Raw genomic sequence first — 20,157 nt, 5'->3', positions numbered from 1 at the left:
TGTATTATTGGAACGTCTTTACTATTTATATTATACTTCTAATCACTAACCTGCTCCTATTTTATATATATATGTCTTAGACAGCTTCACATTTCTTACCAACAGACTGCATTAAGATTTCCAGACCAATACTTCTCAAATTTTATTTCTCTGCACTGTAACCAACACCAGTCTTTTTAGTTCTTTGAATGGGCATTTGGTTGCTCTATGCTTCTGTATGTTCCCCTAGTAAGTCCATTCTTCAACATGTGAAAGTGGGGGGTTGTTGGTTTTTTGAAACAAGGTTCATTTTGTAGCTCAGGCTAGCTTCAAAGTTAATTCTCCTGCCTCAACCTCCCACATGCTGGGATTACATGCATGAGCCATCACATCTAACTTCAACAGAAGCTTTCCCTCAAACTATCAAGTCCATTTACTCTGTACTCACATAAAACTCAGTTCCTTTCCATCACAGTAATACAAGGGCATGATTATAATTTCCTGCCTCCTCTACTGACCTATGAAAGACAGAAAAATCAAGCCAAGCACTGGCTGTTTTCAACACACCATTTTTGTGCAGGTGAGCTCTGCCATTTTAGTCTAAGGTCTAAGTAATGCTAATGAAGGAACAGAGAAGCAACTTGTACACGGACTATTTGTGTACTAGTCCTGACAGTGATGTAACCTCAAGAAGAGAACCTCATTACTTCTGCATTTCTCAGAACATATCCCTGTCATTAAGTGATTCATGAACCATAAAGTTTTATTGTAACAGTCATGTTCACTTGGGCAACTACCTTTGCACCCTAACAAGAGAACTGAATCCCTACCACAGAGGTTCTTTGGCACTTACAGAAATTGTCAAGTGTGCAAACTGAATTTATTTTTTTTATCTGTCTTAAATTCTTGCTTGGATGGTCTCAGCCTTTATAGGGGACACAATTTCTTCCAAGGCATGTCTCTAGATTCTAGATCATCAAGATGTTAGTTGCTTGACCTTCTTCTCTTTACTTTAGGAATTTTTTTCCCCTAAATTAGATCTTTTACTTTGAAATTCATATGGAGTTGTAAGAAAATATACAAAGCTCCTACTCTTCGCTAACTTTTTCAACTACAGTGCAGTACCACAACCACATGCTCATAGTGCTGGTTAACCCCGCCCCCCCATCTTCATAAAGACCCTTGGCAGAGCCCTCTGAAGAGCACACCTATTCCCTACCATGCCTGTTACCCTGACAACAACTAACCTGTTCATTCCTTATACTGTTGTTTTGTTTTTGTTTTTCAAGACAGAGTTTCTCTATATAGCACTAGCTACCCTACTCTCTTCTGTAGAGCAGGCTGGCCTCAAACTCACAGAGATCCACCTGTTTCTGCCTCCCAAGAGCTGTAAAGGTGTGCACCACCACCACCTGGCTTGTTTATCCAGTCTTCATTCTGTCATTTCAGGCTCACTGTGTAAGTGGAACAGTATCTGAGATCCACCCAGGTTATGCCACATTTTGATCTGCTTCTTTTCACTGCTGATTATTATCTCATGAAATGAGTACACTACCTTAATTTTTTTCCCATTAGGAGGTATGAATTTTATTAGAAATTAAGCTTCTACCAACATCTGCACATACACACAAAAAAAATCAAAACAGAACAAGCAAACAAACAAAACCCTATAACTCAGTTTCTAAAGCCATTAACAACATGTCTAAATAAACCCCCTATGAAGAATGTTTGACTACAGTTAAGAGTTCTTCAGTCTGCAAACTCCATTATGTATCAAGGAATTTTTTTAAGTTGGATTTTGTTTGTTTGTTTTGTTTTGTTTTGTTTGTTTGAGACAGGATTTCCCTGTGTAGCCTTGGCTGTCCTGGCCTCACTTTGAAGACCAGGCTGCCTTGGACTCACCTGCCTCTGCCCCCACTGAGATGGCTTAGCTGATAAAGCACTTATTGCCAGTCTGAAGACTTGAGTTCAACCCCCAGAAGCCACTTGAAGAAGCCTGGTTGCTGTGGCTCTCAGACTTGGAAGATAAGTTCCTTGGGGCTCAGGCTGGCCAGCCTTGCCTGATCAGTGTGCCTCAGGCCACTGAGATACAGTCTCAGAAAAACAAAGTGGACAGGTGCTGCAGAACAACAAAGGAAGATCTCTAACACATGCACACATGCAGGAACACACACGTATATAAACAAGTTTTAACATGCAAAACACAAAATTGTTAAGAGGACCTTAACATCTTACAGCATCTTAATTTATCAGATCTTTAATCATCTTTCTCTTTCCTTTTTTTTCTTAGCAGTATAAAAACTGAGTTATGCCACCCCCACTGCTGACCTCCTTCATTTTAAGAATGTTAATATGCTTTACTCTGAAAAAGAAATCCAAAACAATTTTTGTTTAATAATAGAAACATACAAGTCTGACTCAACATTGAAAACTAGCATGAATCATGCTAACAGACTAATAGGGAATAAAATAAATCACGATCATCTCAACAGATGCAGAAAAGATGACAAAATTTGACATCCATTTATGACAAAAAAAATAACCTCAATAATCTGGGAAACAATAAGCTTCACTTCAATCAAAGAATCTATAAAATGACCTATATTTTAAAGGTTAAAATGGAATGAATTCCATTTAAGACAATAAACAAGTCAAGGATATCCTCTTTTATCTCTCCTACAAAGCACTGGAAATCCTAGTCAGTGAAAGTTTAAAGAGAGAGAAAGAGAGAGAGAGAATTAAAGAAAACAAAAAAAATTTCAGATAAAATGAAAAAAATCTTTATGCTACAACTCTTTAATTAGAAATCACAATATATCAGCCTCTACCCTGGAAAAAAGGGAATTCGATAAATGAGTCTAGGAAAAAAAAAAAAAGAAATCAAGGGCTGGAGAGATGGCTTAGCAATTAGGAACACATGCTGCTTTCGCAGAGGAACCAGGTTTGAGTACCGGCACTACATGGTGACTGTCTGTAACTCCAGTTTCAGGGGATCTGATATTCTTTTTTTTTTTTCCCCATTGGGATCTGATAATATTTTCTGACATAATCAGGTACACACTTAGTGCACAGACATACATTCAAGCCAACCACTCGTACATACAAAATAAAATAAATCTTGTTTTAACTTTAGAAAGTTAGTATACGAAGAAAGGCCGCAAATACTTAACAATCCCAGCCACCTGAGAGACTGAGGCAGGAGGATCACCTGAACTTAGCATTTCAAGGTCAGTCAAGGTAAAAGCAGCAAAACACTGCATCAAGAAAGAGCGAGTGGGGGTAGTGCCGCAATGACGCATGCCTATAGTCTTTAGCACTTCAGAAGCTGAGGCAGAATTTTTATTAGTTCAAGAGCAGCTTATGCTGTACAGTGAGACCCTTTCTCAAAGGATGAGCAAACATAAAATATAAAATCAACTTATACAAATTAATTGAATTTCTACATATTAATCATGTATCAGAAACTACTTTTAATTACCATTTTGCCATTTATAATAAAACAAAAAGACTGAGATACTTAAAGACCTAATAATCTGTAGGATCTAGATACTGAAAACTTTAAAACTGTCATGAAGAAAATCAAAGATCAAAATAAATGAGGCAAAATGTTGTATTATAAATTACTAGATACAGGCTCAAGATACAGTTTAGTGGCAGAGCACTTGCCCAGGTACTCAAGACCCCAGTTTCAATCGTTAGTATCACAAAATTAAATATAAGTTAAAAAAAAAAAAACAACAACAAGATGATCATCAAGATTCCAGGTTGAGCTACAGATAAATCAATCCTAATCAAAATGCCAACATGGTATTTTTGGTGCTATTAACAACCTGATTTTAGGTATTATATGGAAAAGTAATGGAACTAAAATAACCACAATGAACTTGAAAAGAATACTTGGAATAGTCACATCACCGTTTACTAAGACATGTTTATTACACAATAACCAAGACAATGCATTATTAGTAAAAATAAATAGATAAATAGAACATATCAATGTTATGTTGTTTTAAAAAAAACATGGGGCATTTCAATAAGAAGTCTTTCCAACTGTCATGAACTACCAAGACAAAGAAATGTAACTACTTAAGACCTTTCATTTTATATAAAAATTAATGCAACAGAACACAAATCTAAGTGTGAAATGTAAAAACATATAACTTGTGGGAAAAAGTAAAAAAGGATCCCAGTAAGCCTGGGTCAGGGAGATTTCCTCAGATACAGCATCACAGATCAGATCCATAAAATAAGAAATTGCTCATTTGGACTTCATCAAAGTTTACAATGTCAACACTTCAAATGACAGTTATGAAGATGAAAGGGTTAATAGGGAAAAACCTTGGCAAATTACTTATCTGACAAAAGAAAAAGGACTATCAAAACTTGGCCTGGGGGTGTATCTCAGCAGTTAAAGTACATACCTGAGTCTCTCAAAACTCAACAATAAGAAAATGGCAAGCTGGCAATGGTCCCAGCTACCGAGGAGGCTGAGGCAAGAGGATCAAAACTTCAAGAACAGTCTGGACAACACAGTAAGACACTGTCTAAAAAGGAAAAAAAATTAAAAAAAAATGACAAAAACGGACGAAGAATTCAGTTGCTTTACAAAGAGTGCAAATAAGCACATAAAATAATAGTCAACACCATTTATATTACAGTTATACAGTTATAAGGGAACTGTAATTTTAAAAATACAATGACATACTATTCTAATGCCTATTAGAATGGCTAAAATGAAAAAGACTGATTGTACCAAGGGCTGATAAGCATGTAAAGCTACAGGAACTCTCATGCATTACTGGAGGGAATACAAAGTGGTTCAGCTACTTTGAAGATAATTTCTCAAGTGTACTAGGTTCCTGGGCAGCTCCAACAAAGTACTACAAACACAATAGCCTTTAAAGCAACACATACTTAAGGATTTTTAATTCCATAAATTAGAAGGCTGACAGGTTTCCTGGGCTAAAATTAAAGTGTTATCAGAGCTGCTGGTGCCAAAGGCTAATCCATTTCCTACCTTCTGGAAACCAAGTACATTCCTCTGCTTGGGGCTTCCTTTCTTCCATCTTCAAATACACCAGCTTTTCTTCATCTAGAAGCTGTTTCTACTGTTGCATTTTTTCCCCCTGATTCCATCCTTCCTCTTTCTCCTTTTAAAGACCCATGATAATTAGGCCCACCTGAATAACTCCATAGTCTAAACACAGCTGATTAACCACCTAATTAAACTGACACATAACCAAATATATTCACAGGCTCTAATCATTAGAGTATCTTCAAGGGCTACTGTTTTGCCTACCGAAGACCAGTTTTGTTTTTATTTTGCTGCTGTTTTATTTCATTTTAAATACAGCTAGGCTCACATTTGCTCATGTGACTCAGGATTACCATTTGTCAGTACCTACCATAGAGTAAGGAAGAGAAGCTCACACTAAAAAAAAAAAAACAACAAAAAAAAACCTATTCACACAGATTTATGCAACTTTATAATCACAAAAAGCCTGAAAATAACTTAAATGTCCTTCAGCTGGTGAAGGGATAAACAAATGGTACATTCATACAACAGAATACCAGGTTCAGCAATAAATGGGTAGGAACTGTGGATATGCTCAGCATGGATGAATCTAAAACATACCAGGAAAGCAGAGACGGTGCTTGCTTCAGCAGCATATAAACCAATACCGGCAAGACAAAGGTTCACGGGGCACGAACACAGGACGGTATGCAAATGCATGAAGTATTCCACGCCTTTACGTAGACCTGCCAGACATGGCCTGAGTGAGAACAGGCCCTCAAGAAAACAGTGAAAGGGATGAAAAGAATAGAATGCAGAAAGCCGGGAGGGCTGACAAGCCAAAGTTGGTGCTGACAAAAGCAGGTGTCTAAGGCAGTGCACAAGCCTGTGGAGTAAGGACAATCTACAGTTCAAGCAGGACGAACATGGGTTTCCTAACAGCACTCAACCCCTCAAGCCACACCTTTCCCAAAGAGCATAGATTCCGTGTGTCTCTGTGTTCCATGTGGGCACCTTTCACAAGAGGATTTAAGAAACTATAAAAAGTTCATATGAATGGGAGAAAGTGTACAATTTTGCTATGATTAAAATGAAATGAAAAAGTACAGGAAGGGAAATCAGGAGTAAAAAGGTTGGGGGAAGGCTGACTTCAAAAAAGGATGGCACATGAAACTGTTCTGTTTCTTGATGTGCCAATATATAAAATTTTAATTTTTTTTTAAAGAAAGGAAACAAATACAATATTTCTCATCCAAATGGTCAGAAAATTTAGAATCTGACAATGTTAACCATGGGCATAGATGAAAAATCACTTCCACTCACAGACTAGATACAGGGAAACAAAACAAAACAAAACAAAACAAAAAAACCTTGCCCTTAAAGGATAAACTGGCTGTAACCAGTCAAGTTGAAAATGCTCAGCAACCCATTGCCAGCAGTTCCTTTTGCAGGTGATCACATTTTGGGAAACCACACGGTTTTCCGAGACACACAGGATAGTCATTAAGCACTGTTTGAAGTATTGGAAAAACAAATCTTCAGAAAAGGAACAAATTGGTATGGTTATTAAAAACAAAACAAAATAGGCAGAAGAAGGATGTGGGAGGACAGGACAATGCACAACCCTGCCAGTTATTTATATGATGTGGAGAAAGTAACTTACTGATTTATTTAACCACTAGAGTGAGAGGCTGGGTGTGGTGGCACATACCTGTGATGCCAGTACTTGGGAGGCCTCAACAAGAGAATAAGGAGCTTGGGGCCAGTCTGGGTTACACCATCAGCTTGTAAGCCAGCTTGACAGAACGTACAAAGCAAGATCCTGGGGAGGAGAAGGGAGCAGAAACGTACAGTGATAACAGCATCAAAAGTGCAACACCGAGGCAAGTGTGCTGCATTTAGTGCGAAATCACCACCACTCCCTAGCACTTTTCCACAAGCCTCACGTTCCTGTCCCTGGAAAATGAACAGGTTTGACCACATACACAACAAGATTATTTCCAACCTAATGGTCCTGTAATTTGGTACGTGTATAACAGACAAATTATACTTGAAAACATGTATGTCAAGGTACTACTTTTCCCAAACACTCTGAAATCAGGAAAACATCAGAGAAATAGGACACATTAATGTACTCATACATAAATCAGACCAAATTTTTCGGTATCTCTATGCAACGAGATTTCCCCCCCCAAGAACATTTCTAACATACTGTTGATTGTAGCATACATTAAAACATGAATCTTACCTGTGGAAAAATTACAAGAATAGGCTAAATACTATCATCTTGAATTTTTTAGAAGCCTAAGTGCCATGACAGTTAAATATGTGTTAACTAGCCCACCACGCTCACTTCGGTCAAAATTGAGTGTAGATATTAGTGTGAAGGCATTTTGTAGTTGTGATTAACATATGATCAACAGACTTCAAGGCGGTCATCCTCAATTACGTGAGTTTATTAATGCATGTAGTGCACATGTCTTAGGATCGACCTCAACGGAAGAGAACTCCAAACAGTGGCTTACAACTCTGGTTTACACAGCATATTAAAGAAAGGTAGGATTTTGGACACGTCAAGACAGACAGCAGATCTGACTTCTGGCTTTCACTGGTGGGGAATTAGGGAGAGTGAGCCTGAGACTTTTACTCAGATCACAGTACAGGAGGCTAGAGGGAGGGCTCGGCAGTTAAGAGAACACACACTGTTCTTGCAGAGGACCCAAGTTCCGTTCCCAGCACCCACAGTAGCTCACTAGAATCTGTAACTCCAGGTCTAGGGGCATTCAATGCCTTTGGCTTCCACTGGCACAGGCACTCAAGTGTAAATGAACCCCCTACACAAGCATATGTCATCTGAAATAAAAATCTTTTTTTTTATCACAATTTAGAAGACAATATGCATAGCTAAACCACTGTACCGCTTTGGATCACACTCAGGTAGAATTATATTAAGCCTCTCACCAATTTTAACATTCTCACACAATTTAGCACTATCAATCCACCTTTATTTGCCAAATTCAAGGTGATGACTTTTAGTCGCTTTGTGGCAAATTCTACTCAATTTAAAAAAGATTATGAATCTCTTCATATTTTTGTCTGCTTTATCTATTAAACTCTTTACATTTTAATGTTAGCCTGCTGCAACAGTTTAGAATGACTTTTAAAAAAAGAAATCGTCTCCACAGGAATCCTATGAAAAATGGCTCATCTTCTTTCTTGAAGATACCCTTTCTTCGGTATTTAATAATTTCCTTACCACCAATATTTATACTTCAAAGACATCAACACATCACATAATTTGTTCCTGTTGCAAAATTTAACAGGTTATTAATTTCTGGCATAATTTAAAAGGATAATTAGAATACTATCATTAAAACATGATAGTGCCTCATTAAAACCAGAAACACCTTTCACCCTGCCCGCTAAATCAAAACTTTAGAATGCTTGGCACACTGGCTTTACATATCTAAACCCTTAAAACTCTAAAGACACAACATACCACTTCTAAAAAAAAAAACAAAAACAAAAACAAAAACAAAAAAAACCCCACAAAACCCTCCTAGCTACTGTCTTACTTTCCGAGTGAAATATCTTGGAAAACTTCTCGAGCGAAACTAAATTCCACACACATGACTGTGTGTCAACCAGCTGGACAGAAGGTGAGCTAGCCTCGGTAGGTTACATAATGCGCCCTAAGGATCGTTCCGAGCGGCATTCATTGAAAGTTCAATTTACGGGCATTTTTACAGGCTTCAAAGTTCAACTCGAACCCTCCGCGGTGGCTCCCAGGAGAGCACCACGGGCACCGGGGTTCCTTGAGCCGCGGCCACAAGGAAGCAGATGCTGTTTGTCCGAAGAACGCAGCCAGTTAGCAGGACACCAGGCGCTGAGTCAGGCACGGGAGCGCCGGCTGCATTCCGCCTTCCCCGGGAGAGCGCTCCCCAGGCCGGTCCCTCCAACCGGGCCCAGGAAAGGAGGGGGCGGGGAGAGGGGAGTCCCCGGGCCGGGGCGCGACCAGGCGGCTCCCCGCCGCGCCCCCCGCAACTCCGGCGGGACGGCCCGGGGCACGGCGCAGACGGCGTCCCTCCGAGGGACAAAGATCGGGCTGGCACGGCCGCGCCGGGCTCGGCCTGGAGGGGAGGTGTGAGGCGGGGGTGGGGTCCCCGAAGGGGCCCTCGCGGGGCCGCGGGTCGGGGCCGGCGGTGCCAGCCTCGCCGCCCCTCCCCCCCGCCAGCCGCGCTCCCGGGGAACCTGTTGATGAAGATCGCCCCGGCCCCGCCGCCCCCGGTCCGTCCCTTACCTCCGCGCCCCTGCGGCGGCCGCTCCGCTCGCCCCTCCGTCGCTCCTCCGCGCCGGCCCGGGCGACAGCGCTCCGGCGGGCCGCCCTCGAGGCACCGGATAAAGAAGCCAGAAACTCCCGGCGTTTCCCCCCGCTCGCCACAGCCGAGCCTCGGAACCCCCGAGGCCCCGCCCCCTGCCCACCGCCAGCCTCCTCCGTCGCCGCCGTCGCCAGCGACTCCGCCTCGAGACCGCGCGAGACCGGCCCCCGCGGCTGACGCGAGCCCGCGCACGCGCCCCCGCGACTCCCGGCGCGCCGGGCCCGCCCACGGCCCCGCGAGAGGGCCGGAACGCACCGTCCAATCCCGAGCCCGCGCGGAGACGGGGCCCGCTCATTGGTCCGCTCCGTCCCCCCCGCCCCACTCCCGCGCTCGGCCGCGCGCACTCGGGCGCCTCGGAATTGCGGAGCGCTCGCTCCGACCGCCGAGTCACCTCGGCCCGCCGCCCCCGCCGGAGTGGGGTCGCCGAGCCCCCCTGAGGCGGCAGACGCTCGACGGTCCGCGGCCTCTCTGCGCCAGGCGAGCAGTCATCTCCTGAGGAAAATCCGGGTCCCTCTGAAGAGATTCCTGTTGTCCTGTCAGGCACGTCAAAAATGCTAACACTCACTTAAACAAACAAACAACAAAAACCCAACCGTGACGCAAACCCCTGGGTGTGTGTAAAGTACCACACAATTGCCCGATTCCGCAGAACACTGGTTTCTGAAAACCATGGAGAACGGCAAGAGCCACAGCTGTCGTCACAGAATTCTCTGGAGAAGATTTGGACTTTACGTAGGCCATTGCCAGCGCGAGACTGTGCTGTCAGGGCAGGCCTGTGGCACCATCTGAAAAGGTGGGGGGCACCAAAGTGTTATGAAAGTGAGTCCACGAAGGACTGGACTAGGACCAGAGAGAAATATGTTCTATCCAGAAATCTCTTCTGTTGGACCAAAATCCATTGCTTCAGTCTGCTGAGCTTTCTCCAGGGGCATAGGCATAGACAACTGTCCCTCAGTGCCTTACTTGCGAGTTGTCGTGTCGCTATTTCCTCCCACCGTGGTTTTTAAGTATCGTTCCCAGTATACCCAGGCCCCTCTCATCTTTTCACATCCTTACCCTTTTCGTCTTACAGGTTGTTGGTGTTCCCAGGAAACCCTATGTCCTCTGAATTAAGCAAACCAGCAGTTCAGGTACTCAACATATTTTTGGATCCTACACTTCCTAGATCATCAACCTCAAATCCTCAAATCTTATTTAAGTATTTAAAGTTGTTGACTAGTGCTTAGAAAGATAGAGCCAAGGACAGAACTCTATTACATACCACTAAAGACCTCTTTCCTTCTGTCAAACGTTTCTCAGTGGACTTTGAGTACAGATGGACAACTTCCAAATCTATCTGACTGAACTGTCTTAATTCATATTCTCCACAATGAAGTGAGAATTTCTGAACTGCAAGTAAACTGTCTACAGAATGCCTAGAAACTGTTAGCTACCACCACGCCAGGCATGAAAGCTGTTTGAAGCAGGTACGGAATTACACTTCAGTCAAAATGGGTTTGAGAATAGAAGGGTTTGGTTCTTGTTTTGTTTCTTTTTTCGAGACAGGGGTTCTCTGTGTCGCGTTGTCTGTCCTAGACTCCCTTTGTAGATCACACTGGCCTCAAACTCACAGAGATCTGCCTGGCTCTGCTGGGATCAAAGGTGTGCACCACCACTCCCGACTGAGAGTAGAAGGTTTACGCCATGTGTTACTAAGACCTCTTCACGACATTCACATATGAACATGAGCTAAACTAGTAGCTGATATTTTTCATGCAAATAAATTTAATTGGGAAATTAATAAGGAAAAGTTATAAAAATTTACTATCACTTTAAGAACAGATCTGACTCGCTTTTTTGAAATTCAGTTGCAAATATATCTTCATCAGAAAATTTTCTAAGCTCCAAGTTTACCTACTTCCTCTCTCCACAATAAAATTTTTCATGGAGCATACTTTATTTAACTAAATGCTCTCAGCTTGCTACAGGGCCCCTAAGAAATGTATGAGTGAAAGTGTAATGAATGACTGATAGCCTAGATACCAGACTTTCTATTCCCTGTGTGCTTGTCATTCAAACTTAGACAAATGCCTTATGTCCATTGTGTTTTGCATATGATGTGACCCCCCCCCCACAAAGGGTCATATGTTAAAGGCTTGGTTCACAGCTTTTTGGCACAATTAACAGAGGATTGGATCATGAGAGTGTTAGGTTTTGAGCTAAGGACTAATCTAAGGTCACACCTACCTGTGGTAGCCTTCCCTCTCACACCCTTGTAAAGGAAATAGCAAGCTCCCTACCTTTGCCTAACAGACTCCCCAGGTGCCCTGATTGCAAGAGAAAAGCGAATGTCTTAATTCAATTCCCATTTCCTCAAGGAAGTGCCAGACAACAGAGAACCACTGATACAGTGGGTATATCTTAACTAAATGTGCTCTCTCCCTCTTCCCCCACATGCTCTGAGTCACTAATTCCCTCCCTGGAATGCAGGAGCCCTCCCCTCCTAACTACCAGACAGCCTAACTGCCTAAGACCTACAAGAAAGGACCCCCCACTGTGCCTCCTGTGCCTGAACTCTTATCAGAGCTCCTGTCATGCTGTCTGCCTATCTATAGCTTGGAGCCTGACTTCTCTGAGCCCCTTCCAGGGTGTTGTCTGTCCGTCCATAATGTTAATGGGTCTCCTGATAAAATCTCTTACCCAAAAGAACAGTCTGCCTCAGTGGTGCCCTCAAATTCCCAACCTTGAGAGGATGTCAACTTCACCGGTGGATTAATCCATCCAATGAACAGGACATGTTGAATGGGCTATGAGGAGGTGCAGTTGGGAGAAGTTACTGTGCATTACCTTTGGAGACTCTCTTGTTCCCACACCCAGCCTCTCTTTCTCTCCTGTCATGCATGGGATGGGGCTGCTTTGCTCCACTGCACGTTCCCACATTCATGAGTGTGGGCCAACAAGCAAGGGTGAGAAGTAGCGACGGTCTGAAACCTTGAGCCAAAACAAGCCCTTTTCCTGTGTTTCTCTGTTACTATAACACAGTGGTGAAAAGTGATGTGCAATGTCTATTTTTTTATTTTAAATTTAATTAAAATTTTAATTTGTGAAAATGGCATATATTTGTGATGTATAACATGTTTTCAAGTATGTATATATTTATAGAATGGCTAAATTGAGCTAATTAACATTATTTTTGTGGTGAGAACCTTAAAATGTACTGCTGTTAAGTATGCTATACATTATTAGCTATAGTTAATATTTTATACAATAGATTTCTTGAACTTACTTTTCTAATCTAACAAATTTTGTAGCCTTTAATTAGAATCTCAACTCCAACCTTCTTTCCCATTATTCCAAGTATTCCGACTGTGTTATTTTTTTTCTCTGTCCCCACCCCCAGTTTGCTCCTGACATGAACTTCTTTGATACCTTAATTTCACGTTCCCTACTTTCTCACTGTTTGTACTTCTCTTGCCTCTTTCCCCATCTACTGTAAACTCCTTCAGGATGGAGTCTATCAGCTGTTTCATTTCCTACAGCACAATGCTTATTACAGAGGCGTGTTCAGTACTAGAGAGTAGACATTTCTAAGGACAATTGAATGACACTGAGCTACAATCAATGAGTCGATGCCAGTTACAGACAGCGGGACTTCTCGTTCACATTATAGCAACTGCTTAATGTTTTTATCTTAGAATCAAATTTGTAACTTCTGTCTCACTCGGTTTCTGTTTTTAAAATTACATTATATATACTTCATACAATTAAAAGCCTATAATCATTATACTAGGAAGGCTAAGAGCTGCAGGCTCAAGTCCAGCCTTGGCTATATATTAAGAACCTGTTTCAGAAAAAAAAGAGTGCTTAGGCAGCTAATTCAGTTCTGAAAGTCTCTTTTACTAGAATAAAAAGAAGACATAGTGTCCATGGTCACTATGAGATTTTAGATTTTTTACAAGTAGCTAAAATACAATGTTTATATGTTCTTCCAAATTTAAAATAGCATGGCATTTTACTAATTTAACACATTGGCAGATGATATGAGCAGATATCAAGATGAAGAAGGAAGAAGGGTACTTAGTATGCTCCTTCTTACACTTGATTTGATAGTTTGCCTTTCTCTATTCATCCACACTCTTTAGTTACAAATTTGCCAGGGTGACTCAGCAGGTGGACTGCATTCTGACAAGGACCAACAACTCTCCAAACAGCAGGTTTTAAATGATTTACCAATTACTGTTTTATATATTTTATTTTAGGATGAATGTTACATTGTCTTACCTCCCGTACTATCCACCTGACTCCACTTGCAGAAGCTGCTGGCCATAAAATCGGAAACACAAATATCTTGTATTACAAATGAGAAAATTTAAGTCCAGGAAGGCTTGCCACACATCATCTACTTCATAAAACTCCAAAAGTTTTGCCTGCAACTTTTTATGCTTTCCACTCTTACAGCTACACTTTTTTTTTTTTTTTGCTTGAAAGGCCCGTAATTAGAATTAGTGTGATATGGGGGTTCTGAAAAGGTTCTATTCGTCCAAGAATAGATTTCATATTTTCCATAGTTTTCTCTTTTTAAAAAAGGAAACTACCTTTAGGATGTAAAATAATAAAATTTTACTGTACTTCATAAAGGGATCTCCCATATTTTGAGAGTAGCAGCTGTTCCATTTCTTCACACTAATAGTGATTGATTATCCTTTTATTAGAGTGGAGCCTACAAACAGGGAACCTAAGCAACTAGGGAAGCAAGGCAAAAGTACCTAGCATGGGTGTTCATTTGGGAGGAAATGTTTGGAAAACTGTCTGGACTGGGTTATTGGAAGCTACAAAAAGGAATATTTTCTAGGGGACTGGAAAGGTAAGTGGTAAAGAGTGTTTGCTGCTCTTGAAGGGGACCTGGGTTCAGTTCCTAGCACCCAAGTGGTGGCACATAAGTGTCTGTAACCTGACTGTCAGGGAATCCGAAGATCTCCTCTGGCCTCACCAATATGCACATAAAATAAATTAAAAAAAAATCTTCAAGAGGAACTGAATGTTACAATAGCTGGGTGCTTTCTTCCTTCACAAACCCCATATCTGAATCTGAGAGACAAACTTTAGGTGTCTTGTTTGCCCAACCCAGGTAGTCTTTTGTGTTAGCCTTGGCATTCCAGTAATACTTTCCCCTGAACTTAGGTGGGTAGCCATGTCTGCAGACTGATCTCTGAAGGGGGTAGGCCTTAAAGCCACAGTGGTATCATGTATTGCACGTTTGCCATGCTTTCCAAACAGTGACATTGCCCTTCCCCTTTCTTGCTTCTGCTTCCAATACCAAGAATTCTCTACACTTTCAACATAGTTCTTTCTTCCTGTCTCATTGACACCTCCTTTGTGGCTTGCTCTTTGTCTCCTCAAATGTTAAGTTTTGGGGTGTCCTAGAGTTCTGACATTGAACAGTTCACTTCTCTCTGGATTTGCATCACAGCTGTAGTACTCTCCATCCAATCAGAAGAAAGTCATTTAATTTCTCTGAGGTTTAGCTTACTCATTTATAAAACGAAAGTGAAAAAGCAGGCATCTTATACTGGCTATGAAGATTAAGTGAATTTATATACGTAAAGTGCTTAGAGCAGTGCCCAGACACTGAATTATTTGTTTTTATTGTTAGCATCATGTTCTATATGTTGCTGAAAATCAAAAGACAAGGCCATGCTCAATAGGCAATTGCTCTACCATTGAGCTGCATCCCTGGCCCTATCATTGTGGTTTTTTTTATTAACTCCTTTGATGATTTCATCTGGTCCCATGGCTTTAGATTCTATCTAAACACACTAAACCTCTAGACTTCAAAACTATCTGTAGTCTGGAGTTCTGCCCTAAGCTGCAAAATCATATATTCAATTGACAGCTCAGAATCTTCAGTTGATACCATAACAAACATTGAAAATTTAATGTGAAAATTATTTTATTTTGTTTTTATTTGTTCAGGCATTCTTCCACATTGTATATAAAATCTGCTATGAGATTGTTATATTTACCTTCGGCAAATATCAGGATAGGAAGATGGCTCAGGGCATGAAAGTGTATGCTACCAAGCTTGTCAGGCTGAGTTTAATCTCTGGGATCTGTGGAGGGAGAGTACCAGGTACCACAATGTTGTCCCCAGACCATCACACGTTCACTGCCACATATATGCAAGGGCAGCATGCACATAAACAAATAAGCAAATAATTTTTGAAAGCTATCTAGGTTCCAACCCTGGTGTTGCCAATCCTAATGTCCTTTTGCCTGCATTATCACAGTAACCTTCTTCCCATCAGTATTTTCTCTTTTTAGTAGAGCCGCCAGAAAGCTAAATAAGGATGAAGTCAAGTCACTCTGCTTCAGTACTCTCTGGGTCAACATGGTCTTTATTTTCCCGACCTCGGCTCTTACTACAGTTTCCCTTTCTCATTTCACATCAAACCCTGCTATTGTTGCTCCTCCTGTTCCAGCAGATTCTGTTTCAAAGCCTTTGCGTTTGATGTTTTTTGTGCTTGAAGTAGTCTCCACATGCCTGCTTTACTTCATTTAGGTCTCATTTCAGATGTTCTCAGTGAGGTCTGGTACACGCTGGATAAATAGCCACATCTTCCATGCTCTGTCTGCAAGTACTCCCTTGTTAGTATCCCCACTACTCCAGTTCTCAGTATCCTTATTCACCACCTAATGTACTGTTTATTCTATTGTCTTCCCAAACTAGACTTGTAGAGACGTCTATTACAGAATCCGATACAAGGGAGTACCTAATAAATATTTGCTGACTAGATAATGGATGACATAGATATGAGTAGGTAGAATAAAGATGAGTCAAAGACAAACTTCAGTTTTGTCATGTTTGCTTATGATCATCTTATTTCATAAGAAAATGATGGCCTCATTTTTATTTACCCCATAGCTCCTGGGTAATATTTTAAGCAAGGGCAGGAAAGCAGAACAGTCTCTCAGCCCTTTCTGCTTGAGGGTGATGGCTTTTATCTGTTTCTTCCATCTAAGTGGCAAGAGGTAGATAGGGTAAACAGTGCAAATAAAGAAAACTATTTGTACTTTCCTGCATCATTGCTATGCTTCATGGGTTACTAAAGCTACTATAATTCCTTTTTTAATTGTTATAGCCAAGAATTAGAAATCAAAGAGTCCCTTCCAAAGACAGAATAGATGACTAGTTGCTTGCACTTAACTTTAGCTCCAGAACTTATGCAAGTTTCTTGTTTCTAATATATAATAGCGCTAAAGGCTTACAGTGTGAAGTTTCAGTAGCTGTGTCAACTCTGCTGCCAGGAAACAGAGTAGGGGAAGTCAAGCTGTGAATTTTTGATGGAAATTGTAGATCAGGTATAAGAAGCAAATTTACCTAGAACTTGTTAAAATTTCCCAGTGGAAGCTGATATAGTAGACTTTACAGAACTCTCACAGGAAGCCCTAACCTTCCCGTGAGACTCCAGAAGAACTGCAGTAGTGCTGTCACTCAAGGTGTGTTGGTGGAGTGGGAGACCAGGAGCCTCCAAGTGGTTCCCTACAGAGCTTACCCTAAACCACCCAGGGGAAAGGACACTCCTTCCTCTTTCTTGAGTAATTTTCAGAGGAATGTTTCAAAGCATGCTTGGGACTTTAGACTGTTTAAATCAAGTAGATGTAAACAATGTGTAGCTCCTGCTAGGCCTTAACTAAACAAGGTCTTTGAGAAAGCTTTTAGGCCCCATGGCCCCTGGATAACATTTTAAGGCAGGAAAGCAGACCAGTCTCTCAGCCCTTTCATCTTAGGTGAGGGCACTGGAGAGCTGAGAACAACTTGGTAACAGCAATGAAAATGTGATTTTTTTTTCCCTCCCTGTAGATTATATATGCATGTATATATGTATGAATACACAGAAAATCTTGATAAAGTGCATGAATTTGCTTTAATGAAGACATGGAGATAGGTAGCTACGAGGGTGTTAAAACTTCAACTAGCATTATTTCATAAAACACCTGAAATATACATATAAAATATAGACAGGACAGGTTCTGGCAGTAAAATTAGGGATAGATTTTTGTGATTCACGATTGTATACAAATGTAATTTGTTTGTGTGCGTCAGGAAACCGGAAGCAATTTTATTGAGTGACTCTGGTTTATGGCTTCTCCTGAGGTTATAAATCAGGGTGGCAGCTAAGACAGGCGTCATCTGGAGTCATGACTGAGGCTTAAGGGTAGCTTTCAAGACGACTTATTCTCATGACTGTTTAATACAGGCGCTTCCTGGTCATTTGGCTCTCCCTTTGGGTGGCAACAACTGTCTCACCCCAGAACAAGAGAGTGACCAAGACAGAAACCACAGGCTTTTTTATGACTTAGTTTCATGTCAGTAATTCTTGTCCACAGTCAACGGAAAGGGGTAGACTCTGCCCTTGAAGAAATGTCCAGTATTTGGGACTGTATTTGGGAGTTGTGGTTGGTTGGTCATCTGGTTTGATTTGTTTTTGTACTTGGTACTTGCTTGACAAAATTTACCACTAAGCTGTACCCCCAGTCCTAAGAAACATGTTATCTGTGACCTTGGAACATTTTACTTCTAGAGAGAAGGATAACATAGATAAAAATCAAATAATAGCAGACTACTATTACGATCTATTTTTTGTTCAGATTCATGAAATTACATCATCTGCTTCCATCACAAACTCCACCCAACTGTCTACTATTCTTGCAGAAAATCCTTACCCATTCCTTTCTCATGAGTAATATAGGAATGGCACACTCCCATGACAGATTACTTAAATATGGCAATATGGCATTTTGTCAAAAAGTATCATAAGTCCAAATAAGCATTTAAACTCCAAAATTCAAAATTCAGTTGCCTTTGTCTTCATCTTCAGTCTTTCGATAGCTTCAATAGGTTAGTTTAGCCCAAGTTTTCCTTTCAGCAGTTTTTTTGTTTTGTTTTGTTTTAAAAACCAGTGCTGAGAAAACATGTGAGGTAACTGTTGATTTCATGGTGGCCCAGAAGCAAAGAGAAAAGGAGGGAGGGAATATAGAGTCATAATGTGCTCTTGAAGGTCACACCCCTATCTTAGTTACTTTTCTATTGCTGTGACAAACACCATGATCAAGGCTACTTAGAAAAGAAAGCATTTAATTTGGCTTATGGTTCCAAGGGGTTAGAGTTCACGATCATCATGACAGGGAGTAGTGTAGAAGGCAGGTAGGTAGGCATGTTGCTGGAGCAGTAGCTGAGAGCTTATATCTGATCTGAATGCAACAAGCAGGAGGGGGGAGAGAGGGGTAGAGAGACAGAGGGGGAGAGAGAGAAAGAGAGAGCTAATTGGGAATGACTTGGACTTTTGAAACCTCCAAGCCAGCTCCTACTAACAACCTTCTCCAAAAGGTCCACACCTAGTCTTTCCCAAACAGTTTTATCAACTGGGGCCAAGCAATCAACCAATACAGGGCAGAGGACAATTCTCATTCAAACCACCACAACCCTCAATGATCTAAGTTTCTTCCACTAAGCCCCACTATCTGAAAGTTGATTACCTCCTAACAATGCTAAAACCTTGGCCCAAGTCTTCAATGCATAGGCCTTTGGTGACCTTTCAAGATCCAAACTACAGAACTTCATTGTTTGTTTTAGTGAATATATATATATATATATACATATATATATATATAGCTTCTAATAATCAACTTGTCAAGGTGTAACTTATATGAAATAAAACATGCCCACTTTTAAATATTTTTATTGACAAATATTTACATGGAGATAAAGCCACTTCAATGATAGGATGTTTCTGTGTCTTCCAAAAATTCCTTTGTACCACTCTGCAGTCATTGCCTTCTTAACTGGCCATGCCCCGGATAGCCACTGACCTAGCTTATAAATTATCTTTCCAAACCTTCTTTTAAATCACATGTATATTATTTTACTATCTGGCTTCTTTCATTCAACATGTTTCTGTGATTGCTATGTTGAAGCATTTATTAGTAGTTTGTTTCTTTTTGTTGCTAAGTGGTGTTGCTGTATGAACATAACCACAATATGTTTAACTACCCATCTGTTGATGGGTAATTGGGTTTTTTCCAAGGTTTTTTTCTAATATGAACAAATCACTATGATCACTTGTGTTGTGAGCCTTGTTATTTAAACTTATGCATATGTTGTGAACATGCTTTTCATTTTTCTTTGGTCATCTGATAAGAATGTCTTAGTAAGAATCTTCTGAATTATTTTCTAAGGTCCTGTATACCAGCTTTCTGAAGGACTCTTATTAGTGGTAATAACCAGTCATATTTAAGAGTGGTTTCCCTAGTTTGTCACAGATAATCTATATCAAAGAAATAGTTTATAAGGCAAAAGTCATTTCTAAGTTGCAAAGCATTTATGTGTCCTTCCAATTCTAACACTTCCCAGCAGTGGTCTCTTCTTGATTTCATCGGAATCTTTTCCCTGATGTAGAGATGGGAAAGACATTCTTTCCATCTTTAGAGCAGCAGGTAAAGGAGGGCTAATCCCCTGGGCTACGAGCCAAGAGAATGGGCAAAGGATTTTTCTCTAGAGGAGTACTTTTAAATGGAAATATATGTGAGCTTGTGAGTTACAATTTTCTTTTAGCTTGGCTACAAGCTTCTCATATTCAATGCTATTTCCACCATTTGCTAGGTATTCATATACCTTGAGCAAATATCTTTCAAGCTTCATTTCACCATCTGTAACCAAGGGAAACAATAGTACTCTATTGATTCCTGTGCACATCAATTAAGATACTACATGAAAAACATGCTGTAAAATGACCAGCTGGTTCTAAA

General features: G+C 40.8%; 2 protein-coding genes across 8 annotated transcripts in view; one reads left to right on the top strand and one right to left on the bottom strand.

Annotated features, from left to right (window-relative positions):
* Pals1 (protein associated with LIN7 1, MAGUK p55 family member) overlaps positions 1–9,432 on the bottom strand; it is a 91,636-nt gene extending 82,204 nt beyond the window's left edge. For 2 of the 5 annotated variants that reach the window (XM_021651167.2, XM_021651168.2), the window contains exon 1: positions 9,294–9,432. The gene's annotated coding sequence lies outside the window, so the exon portion shown is untranslated. Of the gene's footprint in view, positions 1–5,614; positions 5,740–6,704; positions 6,816–9,293 lie in introns of all 5 variants that reach the window. The other 3 variants (XM_060387740.1, XM_060387741.1, XM_060387742.1) reach the window with 2 other exon arrangements.
* LOC132655263 (basic salivary proline-rich protein 1-like) overlaps positions 8,738–20,157 on the top strand; it is a 61,785-nt gene continuing 50,365 nt past the window's right edge. For 2 of the 3 annotated variants that reach the window (XM_060387748.1, XM_060387747.1), the window contains exon 1: positions 8,738–10,838. In XM_060387748.1, coding sequence (XP_060243731.1) covers positions 8,834–9,868 — 1,035 coding nt within the window. In that variant the 5' untranslated portion in view covers positions 8,738–8,833 and the 3' untranslated portion in view covers positions 9,869–10,838. Of the gene's footprint in view, positions 12,465–20,157 lie in introns of those variants that run through there. The other variant, XM_060387746.1, reaches the window with a different exon arrangement.

Source organism: Meriones unguiculatus, chromosome 7 (assembly GCF_030254825.1).
Source record: "Meriones unguiculatus strain TT.TT164.6M chromosome 7, Bangor_MerUng_6.1, whole genome shotgun sequence".
Classification (NCBI taxonomy): domain Eukaryota; kingdom Metazoa; phylum Chordata; class Mammalia; order Rodentia; family Muridae; genus Meriones; species Meriones unguiculatus.
The sequence above is the reverse complement of the archived record's forward strand: the minus strand, read 5'-3'. Positions and strand labels throughout refer to the sequence as shown.